Source organism: Passer domesticus, chromosome Z (genome assembly GCF_036417665.1).
Source record: "Passer domesticus isolate bPasDom1 chromosome Z, bPasDom1.hap1, whole genome shotgun sequence".
Classification (NCBI taxonomy): Eukaryota; Metazoa; Chordata; class Aves; order Passeriformes; family Passeridae; genus Passer; species Passer domesticus.
In genome coordinates, this window is record NC_087512.1 from 2,924,674 (window position 1) to 2,942,978 (window position 18,305).

At 46.1% G+C, this 18,305-nt stretch overlaps 1 protein-coding gene and 1 long non-coding RNA gene across 4 annotated transcripts in view; one reads left to right on the top strand and one right to left on the bottom strand.

Annotated features, from left to right (window-relative positions):
* Positions 1 to 1,019: 1,019 nt before the first annotated feature.
* LOC135289831 (urea transporter 2-like) lies at positions 1,020 to 14,364 on the bottom strand. The gene is made up of 8 exons (XM_064403691.1): positions 14,184 to 14,364; positions 11,987 to 12,176; positions 11,368 to 11,496; positions 8,401 to 8,593; positions 6,700 to 6,847; positions 5,095 to 5,229; positions 3,032 to 3,081; positions 1,020 to 1,740 (listed from the first exon to the last, which is right to left on the bottom strand). Exons 1-8 carry the CDS (start codon positions 14,347 to 14,349, stop codon positions 1,471 to 1,473), a joined length of 1,281 nt encoding a protein of 426 aa, XP_064259761.1. The 5' UTR covers positions 14,350 to 14,364; the 3' UTR covers positions 1,020 to 1,470.
* The window catches only part of LOC135289834 (uncharacterized), a 30,036-nt gene continuing 22,486 nt past the window's right edge, over positions 10,756 to 18,305 (top strand). The window contains exons 1-2 of one of the 3 annotated variants that reach the window (XR_010352570.1): positions 10,825 to 11,572; positions 17,348 to 17,463. This is a non-coding gene — a long non-coding RNA (uncharacterized LOC135289834). Of the gene's footprint in view, positions 11,573 to 17,347; positions 17,464 to 18,305 lie in introns of all 3 variants that reach the window. The other 2 variants (XR_010352571.1, XR_010352569.1) reach the window with 2 other exon arrangements.

Genomic DNA, 18,305 nt, shown 5'->3' on the forward strand with positions numbered 1-18,305 from the left:
TGCTAGCATTAGATGGCTGATATCATGGCTCAAAGGATGTCTTGGAAAAGAGGGGAGGAAGTAGGACCTAAATTTTACCAGAATTCCTCGAATGGCCTCCCCTGTTTAAAAAAACCAAATATCTGAACATAAACAACACCATGCTTTTGTATCCCAGGATGAATAAATTCTTGAGTGCTGTTTCTAGGGGACATTTGGAGGGGTGGCAAATGCTGGTGCTGCTGGATTTTAGTTTGATTAAAGCACAAATAATCCCATGAGCACCACTCAGACTCATCTTTTTAAAAAGTGGTTTTTGTAGCTGGGATCCCACCTGCTCAAAAATACCCACATGGATCTGCAAAACAGCCCTACATCGTGAGGCAGAGAGGACAGCTTCTGATCGGAGTGTTTGTGGCTGCATAGTCCCTTTGCATTTTAAATCTTCATACCCCTTGGGTCTGTGATTTTAAACTGACCTTTTAAAACAACTTTAGAGTGAGGAAGCCTTTCTGTCAGGCTTTCTTCACAGAGGTTTTGGCAAAGGTTCCTGAGAAAATCCTCCTTAGGGCAGTTGGAGATTCCCTGCTGTAAGGATTTTGAGGAGGCATGAAGTGGCAGTGGTGAACTTTGACTCGTAAATTTCTCATGATCTAATGAAAAGGATCTGCTCCTCTATGAAAGGGAGAGAAAAAACTGTCACCAGCAGTAAATGTTTATCCCATTCTTTACGTGAAGTTTTTTATTTCCCAGTAGATGTGTGTAGGGATTCAGACTTGCTATCCTGCAATCAGCAGGAGAGAGAGATCTTCAATTTGCAAGACAGAAAATTATTCAAGGAAAAGAAGAATGTTTGATCACTGCTAGCTCGTTGCTCTTCTAGTCTGATTAAAGCATATATATTCATTGCCTTGGCACTTAATGAGGAGTCAGGAGATGGCACCAAAAGTGCTACAGGATGTGCTCTGTAAGAATATTTACCTGTGTGTGTTGTAGCTGTTAAGAGGTATTAAATGGGTTAGACATTGATGGCACACAAGAAAGGAAGAGAACAGTCTGTTTATTTCACTTTCAAATATACATGCTCTTAATTTGAAGTGCAGCTCTTGACTTAGTTCTTACATTATTTATTATTATTAGACACCAATGCCTTCTCAGCATATTTATTTTGTTAAATTACACCTCTGAAATTAAATGCAGCCTCTTGTCAGCTTTAATGTTCTTCTGCCTATTCTTATAATTATTATTGATAAGAGGTGACTTTCAAGTTAACAGCCAGTGGATTGATAAGGCAGCTGTTATTATGTTACCTGAGTGCTTTTTGGAAAGCTTAGCTCAAGGGCAAACTGCGATTTCTCCAGTGCGGAATGCTGAATCCCCAGCCTGCAGACTGCTGGCAAAAGTGGTGTTTGTGGCTGTGCTGTGCCTGGGTGGTGTCCGAAAAGCTGCCCCCAAGCTGCCCCCAGGCTGCAGGGTTGTGTGTGCCTGCGATCAGTGAGCGTGGCGGCTCTTGGGGGTGCACAGTGGGGTGCCCCCACTGATAATTTTTGAGCCCTCAGAGGGTTTCTGCTCCTTTCGCTTCTGCTCTTCCCTCCTGCTCTCCGAGGCCCTTCTCCTCATTCTCAGGTAGTAGATCCGGTTGGCTTCTGGGTGGGTGACTTTGCAGAGGGGCATTTTGTAGATGGCCGGGTTTTCAGAGGTGATCAGCAGGAAGAGGAGCGCCGAGAGGCAGAAGGGCCAGGTGCACACTGGCAGCCCGAGCTGGCAGGGGACAGAACACACACAGGGCAGCGCTTTGGTACCGCTTTTTGGTCTCTGTGCTTATGCCTGCCTGTGGCTAAACTCTTCCGTTTGGGAAGCTGGGAGGGCCTTGCTTTCCCTGAAGACACAGTGGCTACCAAGTGCTGATGCAGCTGGCCACACAGAGGTCTGCTTTTCAGCCGGAGGGCGTGGGGCTGCACAAAGCACCTGACCCTGCAGACCTCAGTCCTGTCAGAGGCAAGGCTCCAGTGCTGCTGCTGGATGGAACCTGGCACCAGCATTGAAGCAACTGGGTCAGGCTCCAGAGCTCTGGTCACTTCAGTGAAAGCCAAGACACCCAGCTCACACGTGGACACCTGAGTTCTCCAACAGAAGAGCCAAATTCTACCCTCCCTGTACTGTAAAATGTGTATGGAGAGTATTATTCATGCAAATTCCCTCTGCCCAATGACAATATGACGCTGGCATCATATTGTCAGCATCCAAACCTCAGCCCTCTCTGTTTCCCCCACCTCTGGACCTGAATTGAGGTCTTCCAAAAGCAAGACCACAGCGATAAAAAGTGGATGTCCTTTTCCTGATGCTTCCCAAAAGCAGGTGTGCTTAAAGCAGCCCATATGCAGAGACCTGCATAGTGCTGAGATGATGCCAGATGAAAATGTTCAGTGTGTGAAACTGCTAGTTCTAATATTTTTTTTCAAAGTTAGTAAATCAATTTAATTAAAATATGGTTTTGCTTTAATCTCTCAGATCTTAAAGAAGAAACAGCCTGTCATTTCTGTTTTCATTCCTTTCTTGATTTGTCCAAATATAATAACTTTGTACTTAAGAGAACAGTACCCCCCTCATTTTAGTTCTCATACCCATCAATAAGTTCAAACATCAGTAAGGTTTATGGGCAGTGTTGGAGAAAGACCTTGAATGAAGAAAATGAAAATTTCGATTATTTGGAATTGCTGAAAGATAATGTTCAGCTAAGTATTTAATCTCAAACCATATCCTGTTGCTGTAACTGACATATACGTGCACAACCCTGTTGTGGATAACATACTCCAACGGTCTTTGAAATCTTATTATCAGATATAAAGTCTTCAGGGGCACAATTCAGTTGACATGGGGTTTGTACAAGACCTTCCAACTGGCTGCAACATTCTCGTTTCAGTGTTGTCAAAGCTGACATGGAGAATTTTGAGGCATTTCCTTAACATTATATCTGAACAAATCAAGATGCAGTTAAAAAAGAAAACCAAAACAACAACCCCTCAGGTAAAACACAAAACCCCACACTTACCACAGCGAGTGCGTTAGCAAGAGCTGCTCCAGAGTAGGCACAAAATAATGCTGAGAAGAGAAGACCAAAGACAGCTCAGGATGAGAAAAACATTGTTCAACTCTTAAAAAAAAAAAAAAAAAAAAAAAAAAAAAAAAAAAAAAAAGCAACATGGTCGAAATGCACAGCAAAATATCCTCCCAGCTACCTAATGTGAGGATCACTGCTGGAGTTCAACAATTAGTTGAAATGTCCAAGAGAAAATGGCCTCAAGTTGCACCAGGGGAGATCTAGGTTGAATATTAGGGAAAAATTCTTCACAGAAAGGGCTGTCCAGCCCTGGCACAGCTGCCCAGGGCAGTGGTGGAGTTCCCATCCCTGGAGGGATCAGCAGCTGTGTGGATGTGGAATGTGGGGACGTGGGTCAGTGGTGGCTTTGGCAGTGCTGCGGGCACGGTTGGACTTGATAATTTTGGAGGTATTTTCCAACACAAATGATTCTGACTACATTTGGTCCTATCTGCTCTGTAGAGATGGATGGTGAATGAAGAACATGGTTTTGTCAAGATGAAGAGATGGTGGCATTTCTTTTATGTTTAATTTCTTTTTATTTGGCACTACCTGACCCACATGCAGTGGGAATTACAGAAATTCTCTAGCGGTGCTGGACTTCAGAAATTCTCTGCCCTGTGGCTTTATACCATAACCAGTTACCAAGGAGTCTCTTTGTCCCAGTTTTCCAGGGATGGCAGAACAGGAGGCAAGGTCAGGCACCCAAGGGTTAAGTCAAAGAAGGTAAAGCTACTGAGAAATCCAGAAACTGTGCTCAGGACGCTGAGATAAAGACAACTGGAGCCTGGGCATGTCTTCACCGCAATGTCTTAACTGGGAATTTTCTCAAACTGTTCCCATAGTGCCTGGTTTTGGCTGCTGTTGGATGTGGGGTCTTTGGGTGGATGGGTTTTAAACTGACCTGGTGAAACAGATCCCTTCTTATGATACATTTCCCCCAGTCATACATATAATAATGAAAAGATTGCCTTTATGAATCTGTTGAATTGCTAATTGATTAAACATGCTCATGGATTAACTTGTGCTCATTCCACAAACAGTAATTCCACACTTTCTAGGTGTTTCCATATTATCAGGGTCTAAAAGTGTTCTCTCTGTACTTGCACAATCAAGCCCAATGCTGATGCTACCAGAGAAACAGGTCTTGCACAGTACCTGTTTTTGTGGACAGACAGAATGATGATTGGCTCTAAGCCCGTGCTCCTGTCTTTGGTTAGAAATGCAAGATGTGGGTGGGGAGGGTGTGTATTCTGTCACCATCTGTTAGACATGGGGCAATTATCTTTTGTTAATTGGGCCACCAGTTAAAACCAGGTGGGGCAGGTTTTTTTTTAATCTCTTCCACAACCAATCCTCCCTCTGGAAAATACATTCTGTTAATGGGCCAGTGTGTGTCCCTGCATGACTGATAAAATTCCATCATCCCACTGGGAGATGCTCCGCCCAGGGGAGGAGCCAAGCATTCCTACCTGGATATAATTGGAGGTCTGGAACAGCACAGCAGCCATTTCCCACTGCATTCTCAGAGGAGCAGCTTTCTTCTCCCCTGCATTCCCAGAGGAAGAGCAGGCCCATCTCCAGCAGCCCTGGAGCTTCAGAGGAAAACTCCCCCCTTGTGCAGGATCCCTGCTCCAGCAGAACCACAGCTGTCACTGCAGGAGGGCTGAGCCACCATGGAATGGGACTGTGCCACCACCCTGACCCACATGGCGTCAGGGCCTGTTCTTCCTCTGTCAGTGTTGTTTTGTATTACTGCATTTCATTTTTATTTTTTCTTTTAATTTTTTATATTTTTCCTAATAAAGATCTGTTTTTCCTACTCTCACATCTTTGCCTGAGACCCCCTTAATTTCAAAATTATAATAATTTGGAGGGAGGGGGTTTGCATTTTCCATTTCAAGGGAGGCTCCTGCCTCCCTTAGAGGACACCTGCCTTTTCAAACCAAGACAGCTCCTTATAAGCTGCCCACCTGCACAAATTTTTGCCTTCTCTTTATGTAAAAGATACTCACCACAGGCAAGTGAGAGCAAATGTGTCTGCCAGGTCAGGGCGTAGAACATGCCCCCAATGGCAATGCAGGCCAGGGCACAGTTGTAGTTGTGTAAGCCAAGGTAGATGCTGTCAAACGGGGATGCAATGCTCAGAGCTGCAGGACAAAGGCGAGGCTGTGAGCTCAGGTATGAGGGGAACCTACGGGAGCAATCTGTCATCTCTTCCTCATAACACCAAGATGGGTTTCTCTGTTCTCACACATGCACACGCAGAAAAAGGAGGATGTCAAAGGAGGCTCATTATTTTGGAGGTCTGATAATGTCCCTGTGGTGGAATTTGGCCCAGTCTCAAAGGTTTAATTCAGACAAAACTTCCTGTGTATTCACTGAGTGTGTTATATCCACACACACAGGTGGAGGATCCAGCCATGGTGTGGGGAAACAGTCTCACCTGGACGTCCTCCTTGCAGAAAGCTGTGCTCACACACACTGTTTAAACCTCATATACACCTTAATTTTGAATATCAGAGGCACAACTGCACGTCTTTTGTGGGAGCAAGCAGAGTTTGCCATTTTTTCCTAGTGAGATATGGTCTAGTTACTAGAGATGGTCACTTCACCTGTGTAGTGGAAATTCTCCACGGGGATGGGAGCTGGGGGTCTGCCCCAAATTTGACCTCTGAGAAACTTCTCACAGGCTTCAGGAGTACCAATGAAAAGGAGAGCTCAATATGTAATGCACAGACAACTTTCCTGACACTAGCAATATTAATGCATTTCCTTCTGTATTGTCCTCATCTGTCCTCTGTTTTATCACTGTGCTTGTCCCCAGAAACTTTCCCCTGACCTTTCCCTTCTAGAATCAATATCTCACCTCTACAAGACTTGCCATATGCTCTTAGCCATACAAATTGTGGACAGTTTTGTTTAAAATTATGAATGTAAGAGAACTACTTCATGTACTAAGTGCTTCAGAGCACAGAGAAATTTTTGGATTGCTGCCTTTTCCAAGGAATTAGATTACACTTATCATCTGTATTTATTAAAATTGGTCTCTTAAGAGGCATTAATATTGCCTAACCTCTAGGGTCTGTTTTGTGTCTCTCAAAATTGTTTCTCTCTGGTTAGTGGAGAAACAGGACATTTTTAGTGGCATTCATTTTGTTATTTTGGCAAATCCACAGTAGGGCTGAGCAAACTGCATCCCAGAAAAGTCTGTTTCTCTTCCTTGTCTGATTAGTTCTGAGGCAGACCTTTGCCTGTGGTCATCATTTAAAGAAATTGTGGTGGCAAGAAATCAGTTCTGAAAGTCTTTCTCTAGGTTTCCTCATGATCTCCATGGGATTTATCACACCCAGCTGCTAGAGAGTTAAGTAAGATGGAACAAAGCACCTGGCTGAGTTACAAATCTAACAAAAAAATGTGAAATTTAAAGAAAATCTGCTTCTGTTCTTGTGTCCACTGTGTTGTGACCTTTAGTAAGAGCTTTCAAATTAGGAGACAGTTTGAAAGATGAGAGTGTTGTCCCAGCTACAGCCAAGCCGATGCAACTATAAAGTCTGGACAGAATCTGGGTTGGATGAAGATACCTTGGTTGCAAAAATAATTTGGTCGGTGTTTCTTACCTGCAAACATCCCCACAGCTGATCCAATTGCAGCATGCAAACAAATCAGTGGGGAGGAGATGAGCAGAGCCACAAGGAAAATGCCTCCAGTCCAGGGGTTTCCACAACCATACACTTGACCAATCCCAACTGGAATGGATTGTAAGAGCTGCAGCAGATGGCAGAAAAGGGCTTGTTATTTAATGTCTGTCTGTGCCCTGAGGGACACAGCAGATGTTTTGTCCAAGCTGTTGGCTGAAAAGGGAAGCAAGAAACCTTGGCTCTGTGTTGGAGTCTGAGCACCTCATAGAATCCCAGAATGGTTTGAATTGGAAGACACCTTAGAGATCACCTTGTTCCACCCCCTGTCTTGGGCAGGGACACTTTCCACCATTCCAGGTTGCTCCAAGCCCCATCCATCCTGGCCTTGGACACTGCCAGGGATCCAGGGGCAGCCACAGCTGCTCTGGGCACCCTGTGCCAGGGCCTCACCACTCTCACAGGGAAGAGATTTTTTTTCCCCAGTATCTAATCTAAACTTTCTCTCTTTCAAATTGAAGCCATTTCTCCTTGGGGGAAATGCCTTCAAAATCCCCCCAGCTGTAAGTCGTCTCCCTCCAAATTTCCTGCACAATCTCCCCTGGTATTGGAAAGCCTTAGGTCACCCCAAAGCCATATTTTCCAGGCTGAATAAACCCAGCTTTCCAAATCTTTTCTTATAAAAGATGTGCTCCATCCCTCTGATCACCTAGCTGCCTCCTCTGCACTGGCTGCAGCAGCTCCACGTCCTTGTGCTGCTGGAGCCAGGGCTGGGGCAGCTCTGCAGGTGGGGTCTCACCTGAGCCCAGGGCACAGGGGCAGGATCCCCCCTGCCCTGCTGCCCACGCTGGGATCAGCCCAGGGCAGGGGGGTTCAGGCTGGGGCAGCTCCAGCTCTCACCCCCCGCACCCCCAGCTCCTTCTCCCAGGGCTGCTCCCTCTGCCCATCCCCAGCCTGGGTTGATCCTGGGCTGTCCTGGCCCAGGTGCAGCTCCAGCACTTGGCCTTGTCAAACCTCGTGAGATTCCCCTGGGCCACTTCTCCAGCCTGTCCAGGTCCCTCTGGATGCCATCCCATCCTCCAGGTGTGTCAGCTGCACCTCTCAGCTTGGTGCCATCTGCAAATCCTCTGAGGGTGCCCTGGATCCCTCTGGCTGTGTCATTAATGGGGATATTCAATAACACTGGTGGCCAGATGGACACCTGAGGGACCACCTGGGAGTCATTGACCACAACCCTCTGGATCAATTATCCTGTTCTCCTTTGGGAAGGTGAGCCTCCAGAGCTAGAGCTAGACATGAGGGGACTGGGTATAAATGAGTTTCTGTCACTTTGAAATCCTGATGTTCCCTCTGAATTTTCATATTGCCACTGACAGTGTCGCTGATGTTTTTTTAACCCGGACAGGAGGAGGTCATATCCAGATGTGTGCTGGACGTACACTCAAGACAAGTTCTGGGACAACCCACATTTGAGGGGAATGAGAGGCTCAGGTTCTCTGCTCCCTGAGGCTCCACCAGCCTTTCTGCTGGATGAACCAGGACTGTCCCTGGGGATTCTGTGGCACTGAACGAACCCATGTACTTCTGTGAATTCTGACCCACGCAAAAGCGTCATCCAGAGGAGAACACCTTCATGCTCACCTTTTCAGTGAAATACCATAAACCTGCTGGTGTGAAGCTTACCAGTGGCACATTGATGTCAGACCAGGTGATATTGGGCACTGCAGCTACAGGTTTGATGAGGGTTGTGGGGAAGAAGGGGTTGTAGTGTCCTGTGGCTGCCAGGTATAGGGTCACCACAATGTTGAAGGGCAGAGTGAAAACAGGAAGGTCCCATTTGCTGAAGATGGATCCCAAAGCACTGGACAGTACAGGGCTGAGAACAAGAGAAGAAATAGAATTATAACTTTCTCATCACAATTTATAGTGGTGAGACAGCCTGCTTCTTTGGTCACAAAATGATAATTTTGGCAAATAAAGGCCAATACAGTTCCTTGTAGCAAAACCAGGTGGTGAATGCCTTAATATCTTAATCTGCATCAAACAAAGAGTTGTCAAAAGCTCTTCATCTTTCTTAAAAAAATAATTTCACATCCGTGTATGCATCCAATAAAGCATTTGAGCATGGACATAGACAGGCAATTTGACTTAATATTCAGTTTAATATTTGAACAAAAAGCAAAAAAGGAAATTTTTTTAATGTCACGTGAAGAACTGGGGAGAACTTTAGATGGTCTAAAAAAGCTGCTGTCTTGGGGAGGCAGGAGGGAGTTGGAAATTACCCAGTTTGCTTTTTTTGTTTTGTTTTGTTTTGTTCTTGTTTAAATGGTTTGAAGGGTATCAGGAGATGGGTCTGGAAGAGAAATAAAGCAGAAGAAGTGATCAAAGACAGTGGAAAATCTTCCATTAAGAAAGATAAAAATATTTACTGTGTTGGACACTATTTTTGGGAACTATGAGGCCCAACAGAGTGTAAGATGAAATCACCACTGTAACAGAGCTGGGCTAGGTGTTGGTGCCAGACCTCACTCAGACCTTGACTAATGTAATTTTGTGCTGCCCAGGTACCATCTGAAATCATACACAGTTTACTGTAAACTGAGACTTGTTTTTAAGTAGCTTGATTGAAGATTTTTAGTATGCAAAGTATTTGGGGTGAGACTCAACCTAGAGTCAGAACACAAAAACCAGGTAAACTTTGAAATACCATGGCCCTTCCCAAAGTTCTTGGCTGTAGGACCTGGGATATAATTTTCATTTGATCTGCTTTCCTCAGGACATTTCCAGACTCCCCGATTTTCACTTGAAGTGTGTGTCCTGCATGAAGGACTTTATGGAAATATATTGGTAAGATATCTGATTTTTATGGGCCCCAGAATGCTCAAGGAAAAGAAGAAATGGCCAGTCCTTGGTGCAAAAAGTCAGTGTTCTCCTTCCAGCTGAGCTCTTCTGCTACAGGTGATCTGAATAGCTCTTATGGTCTACTCCAAGTAGCAGTGAACATTACAGTTTATAAAAAAATAAATTTAAAGACTTTAAGTTTTTCAAGGAACTGGATTTGAGCCCTAGAAGGTCATTAAGCTGGTTATAATAAAAAACAACTCCATCCAAGTTATTTGACATTTCAATAGCAACATCTTGTGTCCTGCTGTACAGATACTATCTGTGGGAAAAATGCTTTGTTCTCCCTGTGTAATCTCAGATGAAGCCTATTCTTTTTTTGACAAGTTTGGTTCCCAAAGGAGTTTACAGATTTCCTTGCTTGCAGCTGTAGGGAAAAAAAATAAATCAGTACTTCAGTGAAAATGGTGTCCTAATTTCTGTGCTGAAATACAAAGCTTCTGTCACTTACACATCTTGTCAGGAAAAAAGGAAACAGTTAAATAAATGCTGACTTCTAAAACTGAAAGTCAAAGTATCGATTAAAAAAATCACTGAAGTGTCTGATTTTAAAATACTTCAGCTCTACCCTCAAGACTTGTGAACTAAACAATGAAGAAAATTTTGAACAAAAGGCCTCAAGGAATTCTGGCAGATAAGACAAACTAAGCATTCTTGTAACATGTCCTGGGTTTTGAGAGATTGTTATGAAATGACTAAAGAAATGAAATATAAAACAAATCTGATCTTAAAAGCAGTGAAAATCCAATAATGGTTTGCATCTTACTGCTTAGAGTGATAAAATGAGACTATTAAATTAATTTCAGTTAAGGCTGTTAAACAGATTCTGCAGTGCTGCTCAGATCCATATTTAAAAATGGCAAAATTTAATCCTGGACAGACATCGCCTGTCCTTTGGAGCTACTTGAAGGAATTAATTTTGCTCATGACTGCTTGCACATCTGAGAGAGAGGATATTGAATTGAGCCCCAGGATGAGCACAGGGTTGATTCAGGGGCTGGATGAGGATGAAGCATTGTGGTGTTGGGTGCGATGACCTCCAGCCCGTGTGTGTCCTGCTGCTGAGGGCCATTTTCAGAGGACTGGGATGGGACTGCTTTTCCTGTGTGCTATAATCAGTGTTTCTGTGCCCTCAGCTCCTACCGTGTCCCTCACGAGCTCTGTGTTGACAAACACAACCCTCCAGTGCCATCAAGCCTGGAGCCACTGGTGCAGGGCAGAGGGGCTCTCAATGTGCCCACGCTGCTGTAGCCAGACCCATCCTTTGGGAATTGTCCCTAGGAGGAGTGATGCCTCAGATTTTAGATTTTATATTTTTCAGATTCTGTGCTGCTTTAGTGTGTATTTCTGAGCTTCATATTTCGGCATAGTAAGCTCTCTTCACAGAGCAGGGAGACAAAACAATTCCTTCTCTAGCTGGGGACCAAGGACAAATGATCCAAATCTCAGGCCCAAGAGCATAAACATCGTGGGCTGAAGAGAGAAAAACAAGAAAGATGGGACTCGGACAATTAACTCCAATGTGCAAATGGACCAAAAGTTATACAAGTGTGAGGCCCCGTGACTGGTCATCCATTTTGTGCCCATTTTGGTTCATCTTGGGTGTAGCCCTGGCCAGGCTCTTGTGCTGCCCGAGGTGCATCCATTGAGGCCTTCCAATAAACAGAGGCCTTCTACTTCATTCTTTAGCTCTGCCCAGTCTCTGTTCTAGGTCAGCCTTCACAGGGCATCAGGGGCAGTGGCACTTACCAGGCCATGGAAATCACTGCCACAGGGGGCAGGAGCCACCAGTAGTAGTCCCCTTTGTCAGAGTAGACGGCCATGAGCAGGCCCACCAGGATCCCGTTGTAGCCGTGCAGGCCAGCCGCGATGGATGGCCTGCGATGGAGACAATTGTGAGACAGAAAGCTTTGCTGAAGGCAGCCCGTCTCTGGGGCCCACGGAAATGCAATTTGTAAGTGTCCTGCCCCTGGTGAGGGGGTGAGAAAGCAGTGGGATTACTGATGTACTGCCTTGCACTGGTGTGTGGAAGTGGAAAGTTTGGGGACTGCTGGGTGATGGAGGGGGATCCTTGTGACTCAAAGGACCTTGATGGTTGTGAGGAGGGCTATCAGGGAGAAAGAACTGTGTGTTTTCGGGAGGACAGACAGCCACAGGGGCAGGCCGGCTCTTCTTGGACCACAACTCTGTCTTCACCTGAGTCTTCTGTCTCTAACAAGGTGCAGTGACCCATCAGTGATCTCCAAATGATATCACAACTATCAATTTTTATTAAGTGCATGAGAACACGAGGTGCCACCTACCTCTCTCCAAATAATATCACAATTATCAATTTTTATTAAGTGCACGAGGACATGAGGACACCTACCTGTCCTGACTGAGGGCCAGTGCAGTTAGTGTGGACACAGTGGTTCCAGTGAAGCCTGTGAGCATCCACCAGGGGCTCTGGATGAAAAGCCCCACTAAAATGATCAGCCCGCTGAGAGGGTTGTTGACAAACATCACCTGAGAGGTCCCTCGCAAGATCCAGTCCACCAGCTGAACCATTAAGGGCTTGTCTGGAAGAGATCAAAGCAAAACACTGTTGACAAGGCATCATTTTAGCCAAGCACAATCTCTGCAGCCCCTTTCTGGGCACAGAACAGAGGTGAAATATTGACAGGTCTGTAAAAAGATCTCTGATTGATTGTTGTCTCTGCATATTTTGCATCTGGCACTTGAGAACTAATAGGGATGTACAGGGCACTGCTATAAAATTTAGGGAGGGACAGAGAAAAAAGTGATTTATTTATAGTGGTCAGAGAATAGTCAATAGATTATTTGCACGGTAGATCACTTTAGATTATGCTGTAAATCAATAAGGAGACAGACTCTTTTGGTGTATAACTCAAATGCAGAGGGGGACTCTGAAAATACTTTGTATATATATGGGGAAATATGAAAAAGAAGTGATTTTGCTGTTTTAGGAAGAAAATCAGCAATCCTGAACATGGAGGTATGGTGTATATAGGAGATGGGCGTCACAGGTTTCTAAAAAATGTTTTGAGAGCTAAAGAATCTAAATTAGAAAGCAATAATTATAGCTTGGACAGTACTGAAGGCAAAGAGACATTTCCAGAGGACAAAGAGTTATTGCTCTTTGGAGAAGGTTATTGAACGTGGACAGAGTAAACAGACACCAAGCACAGATACCTCAGGTGTATGCAGGGGAAGGTGGGATGAAGGCACTGCAATAATGTTTTGCTGCTTGTTCTCCTACTGCAAATTGACTTGAGTTTTTCTTCTGCCTCTCTTGTGGGAAAACTGCAACTATTTCTGAACTGCTGTGTGTTATTAAAGGATGATGCAAGGAAATGGATGGGAAAGGGGAGCTGCTTCCATGTACAAGATGCTCAGATGTTCATACAATGTGCATACGCATCTTTTATTTTCTTCAATAATTGAAATTAATAATCTTAATTTGATTGTTCATTAGATGCAGCTTAAGGTGTCAGGATATTTTCTGAATATGGGCAATGACTTATTCTAAAAATTCCTTCCAGGTAGGGTTAAGGAGGCGGAACAAGGAGGAGGAGGAGGAAGGGGTTCCCTAGAGGAAAATGACCAAGCTTGTCTGAACTAATTTTAATTAGCATTTTGGGGTTGAGCTATGCAACAGGTATCGGCAATACACTTAGTTTCAGACACAAGTATTATCTGAAAAAATTCAAATATAACCAGAGGACAGTGGCCAAAGCTTTCCAGAACACTGAGTAAGAAAAGTTGTTGACAAAGCATGGAGCACTGGAGTAGAGAGAAAGCAGGAGGAGATATTCCCCTGTGTCTGGGGATAACACTGGCCTGGCTGTAAATGGATGCCTCCTATTTCTCTCCCATTGCTGGAGGTGTACTGCTAACAACCCTAGCCTTGACAGAGGACCCACAGTCTTACACAGCCTCTCAATCCCCAGTAATTATGGGTATCTTGGACTGTCTGCTTGTGCATTGCTCCCGTCTGGACAGTGAACCTTTGAGATCAGTCCTGGCTTCTACCTTATGGCATTGTAACACCCTCTCAGTGTTTATTGCTCCCCCAAGGCTGGGAACTCAAGAGCCTCTGCCTCTGTCAGGAGGCAATTCCCCATCATCAGCCCTCAGATGGATGAGAGCCAGTGGCTGATCCAAGACAGTTGCAAAGGAGACTCAACCCCCAGCCCTGCTGTGGGATTCTGGCACTGAGACGTGATGCTCATGACATGTAACTGATTAAGTGTGAAAGACACCTCAGGACTGTGGTGAATTTTGCCTGCTGCCATAGTGATGGCCAGAGGATGCAGTGAGATTGTCTTCCTGAGGGTGAGATAATTAAAAGACTAGAGCTTCCCATGAGCTTGGAGAGAATTCTACTGGGGGAGTCTAAGAGGCTGGGAAGCTGCTCCATCACAGAAATTTGCATTACTGACTGGTGCTGGTTTTGACACTAAGTGGAGCTTGGACCATGCTGCTTCTGCTCTGCCTCAGGGGGTGAAATTCACTGGAAATACTGATGGCAATATGGATATCCCCAAACACATCCTTCTGCTTACTTTTCATCCACTCTCCATATTCGTTCATTTCTCCTGTGAGATACCCAAAACTATGGTGGATCCAGTTTCCACTTCTCCACAGCAGGTCGTGGGCTCTTGGCATCTCCTTCTTGTACAGCTCCCTCTCATTGGGATGTTCAGTCACAACGATCTCGCCGAGCTCCATCCTCTTTTGGGTGATGATAAAGGGTAACTGTAAATCACAGAGGCAATGTGTTAGAAAAACCCTTTGAGTTGGGCTCTGACAACCTCCAGAACCCAGTGGTGATGACTTTTATCAAAGATGGGATGTCTATGAGGAAGAGATCTGCCGGATCCACAGCTGGGGGGGGGGGGTGTTTGCTGCAGTGGTGTCTCCTCTCAGGGATGGGGACCAGGCAGTGCCCTGCTGCTGTCATGGGGCTGTGGCACAGACACAGAGCTGCAGGGGGAAAGGGACATGTGGCATGGGTGCCTAGCAGCATCCCACCCTCACTCCAGCTCCTGATGCAGCCTGTGACAAGCTGCTGGCTGGACATGAGACATGACATCTGCCAAGAGACTGAGGAGCACCTGTGTGCTGTCCATGCTTGGCTGAGTGTAGCTACTGTGGCAGGTGCTGAGAAGGGAGCCTGCTGAAGTTCGTCCAGCAGTGAGCTGGAGGCAACCAATGCAAATTGCCAGTACAGCAGCAGAGAGGAGGGGACAAGAAAATACAAGAGGAGAGGCTGAAGTCTGTGTCCTTTTTGATGTTGTGAGTTGGTGCTTTTGTATATCACCAGGAATCTATGATGCTCCTCATTCCACATCTGCCTTTGATAGACCAGAGAGAACAACCTGGGGTAGCATCAAAGCATTGCACAGAAATCAGCATCCACATGTGGCTTTTGACAAGGACAAGAGCATTGGCTCAGAGCTGTGTTCTCCTTAGTTAGCAGGTGAATATTCAGCAGGAGTAGGGGTTTATTAAATTTCCAATTACGGTTGTGGGGCTTTGCTCATTAAAAAGTCTATTACCATATCAACATTAAAGAAAGAAAATACACAAATACACTGCACTGCAGCCTGGTGAGCTACATTGCAGGTCACACCCTCAAAATTGCATCCTTGCTGCCTGAGGGAGCCTGGCATCAGCTGTGGGATTTGCTCTGGTGATTTTGATATAGTGTGGCCGGGTTTCGTCTAGGTGTTGCCCCGAAGCGGACTGTGCTGTGAAGGGCCTGCCCCTGTTTTGTGGAATATGGGCACCATCTTCCGGTGGGAGCCTGTCTGGGGATGGCTCGGGGAGGCTGGCTCTCGGCGTGGCAGCCTGCAGCAGCAGCAGGCAGGGATGCTTGCCTGCAGGAAAGGCTGCTTTGCAGAGAGGAGCACTGCCGGGAAGATGGCAAAGATACCTGTGGCTCTGAACGCCCTCGGAAGAAGGTCCTTGAGCAAGAAAATCTGCTTTCCCTCTGCCCTGGCAGCCCGTGGCTGAGCGCAGCCCTGCACACGCGTTGCGCGGCGCCCGTTCCCCAGTGCTCTGGCTCTCTCTGCCGGCAGCTCTTCCCCACGGCACTTTTTGGGGTGACCTTCACCATCGGCGTCAGCACGGGCAGGGCTGCACCGGCAAGAGGGGCTGCTGTGTGGAATCGTGCTGGCAAAACCTGAGCGTCGCTCGGTTTGTCTGAGCCTGGCGGGGGAGGACTATAGAAGGTATTAAGCGGTCTAAAAAAAATAAAATAAATACTGTGGTTGTGCAAAGAGCAGACACCTGCAAACGCTGAATCACATAATCAGGGATTGGTTTAGGTGGGAAGGAACTTAAAAGCCCATCCCATTCCATCCCCTGCCATGGACAGGGACACCTTCCATTGTCCCAGGGTGCTCCAAGCCCTGTCCAAACTGGCCTTGGGCACTTCCAGGGATCCAGGGGCAGGCACAGCTGCTCTGGGCACCCTGTGCCACAGTCTCACAGCCAAGACTCTTTTCCTTTCCTTTTTCCTCTTTTCCTTTTTTTCCTTTTCCCCCTTTTTTCCTTTTTTCCTTTTTTCCTTTTACCTAACCTAAATTGTTCCTGTTTTAGTTTAAAATCATTCCCCCTGTGTGCTGTCCCTGCAGGCCTTGTCCCCAGTGCCTGGGCAGCTCTCCTGGAGCCCCTGCAGGCCCTGGCAGGGGCTCTCAGGTGTCCCTGCAGCCTTCTCTTGTGCAGGGGAGCAGCCCCAGCTGTGCCAGGCTGGCTCCAGAGCAGAGGGGCTCCAGCCCTTGCCCAGGGATGTTTCATGGGGTTGATAAGAGGGAGGTTTTGAGGTTCTGCAAAGCTGTGCTCAGGGCAGGAACAAACCAGGAGCAAAAGAAGAGAGAGGGGGTGGTTTTCTTATCCTGCTTTGTTTTCTGCTTTGTAATCTCATTCTGCCCAGAAGCTAGTCCAGTTCCTGGTTTCAGTTTAGGCCATCCTTGGTGGCTGCCAATTTTGGCTACTCCTTGTGGCTACCCAGGAAGATTTTGGTGTAGGGAACACTGAGCTGAGTTCCCCTTCTCTTCTCACATGTCCTCTAGGCTGGGGGAATTTGCAGTGGTTAGATATTGGGAATTTACATCCCTCTGACATAGGAAGAGACCAGCTTCTGCTGGAAAATATTTGTGCCTGGTTACATTCCATGAGCAGAGGGCTTTGTAAGATGCATAATTTTCTTGGTTGTAGCTCTGGCTGCCTTCAGGTGGAAGTCAGGGCATCTGAGCCCACAGCTGCCAACAGAAAGTTCCTGCTATTCCCAGAGACAGCTCAACCTGGGTGAACTAGTGAGACACCCAATAATTTCTGGGAGGGACACAGGGTCTGAAGGCTACAGCACAAGAAGAGAAGAGGCTCCAGAGCAATGCCAGGACAGCACCTGGCTGTCACTGAGGTTGCTTTCCCTACAGAGGTTCACAGCCATACTTAGCAATTGATCTGGTATAAGAGCTAACTCTCTGGTGAACACTGCCACAGGCTGCCCAGGGCAGTGGTGGAATCATCATCCCTAGAAGTGATCAAAGGCTGTGCGAATGTGGCACCTGGGGACATGGGTTAGTGGTGGCCTTGGCAGTGCCGGGTTATTGTTGGACTTGATGATGTTAGAGTGCTTTTCCAACTTAAACAATTCTATGCTTCTGTGATCCTATTCCATTTTGTCTGCTTTGTTTGTTTGCTCATGTTCTCCCTGAAGTGTTTTCCAAAGGATTTCAAGGGCTGAGGTGGGCTCAGAGAGCCCTGGATCCATGTAAAGAAGACTGGAATGTGCCTTACGGTCTTGAAGTTTTAGGGATGCATCAATAAAGAAAGGTGAGTGCTCCCTTTGCTGTGAACAGTAACCTCCATGAGCTCAGCAGTACAGCTGTTACCAGCAGGGAGAATAAATGCCAAGGGGCTGTGTCTGAGTCATCACAGCATATGAAAAGCTTATGCTCATTTTAAACCCCACCAGAAAAAATTACTTGGGGGTTTTACAAAGCAGAAACATGACTTCAGAGCTCCTAAACCCTGTACTTACAAGGCTGCATAGCTCAATTCCCTCTGAAATGGAGATGTGGGACCTGTGTATTTTAAAAATTATTGCATTGCTCACATCATTTAACTGTCAGGGGTTAAGGGGAATGTTGTCATATGAGACCCCTTTCCCCTTTTGAATTTTTTAGTCAATTCGTCTCTGTAGGGAGAAATTAATATCTCCAGAGAGTGATGGGTATCTCTTTTTCCTAACATACCTAACTGAGTCGTGGAAAAGGAAAAGAAAAAACCAAGGGTGTTCTGCCTCTCTTTTCCACTGGCTGCAGAGGGAGCCTGGCAGCTTTTTAGAGGTCTGCTTGCAGGCAAGAAAAGTTCCAGCCTAAGAGACTTTGCCAAGGTCAACCTTGAATATTTTGGGAACGGGATCTGTAGTCCCAGGCTAATGCTTTTAAATCACTGAGCCATCTGCAACAGGTCTGTAATTGACATCAAGTCAGGCATTGAAGTTCTGGAGCTAAAAAAATTTGCCCCTTTTTATGATTCCTGCTTGCTTTCTTCTTATGGATTGGAAGGGAGCTAAGTCTCATCTTGGATGGAGCACACTCACCCTCCTGAGATGGCAAAGCAACTTGGGACATGGCTGGAGGAGAAAGCTGTGGAATTACCAAATTTGGGGG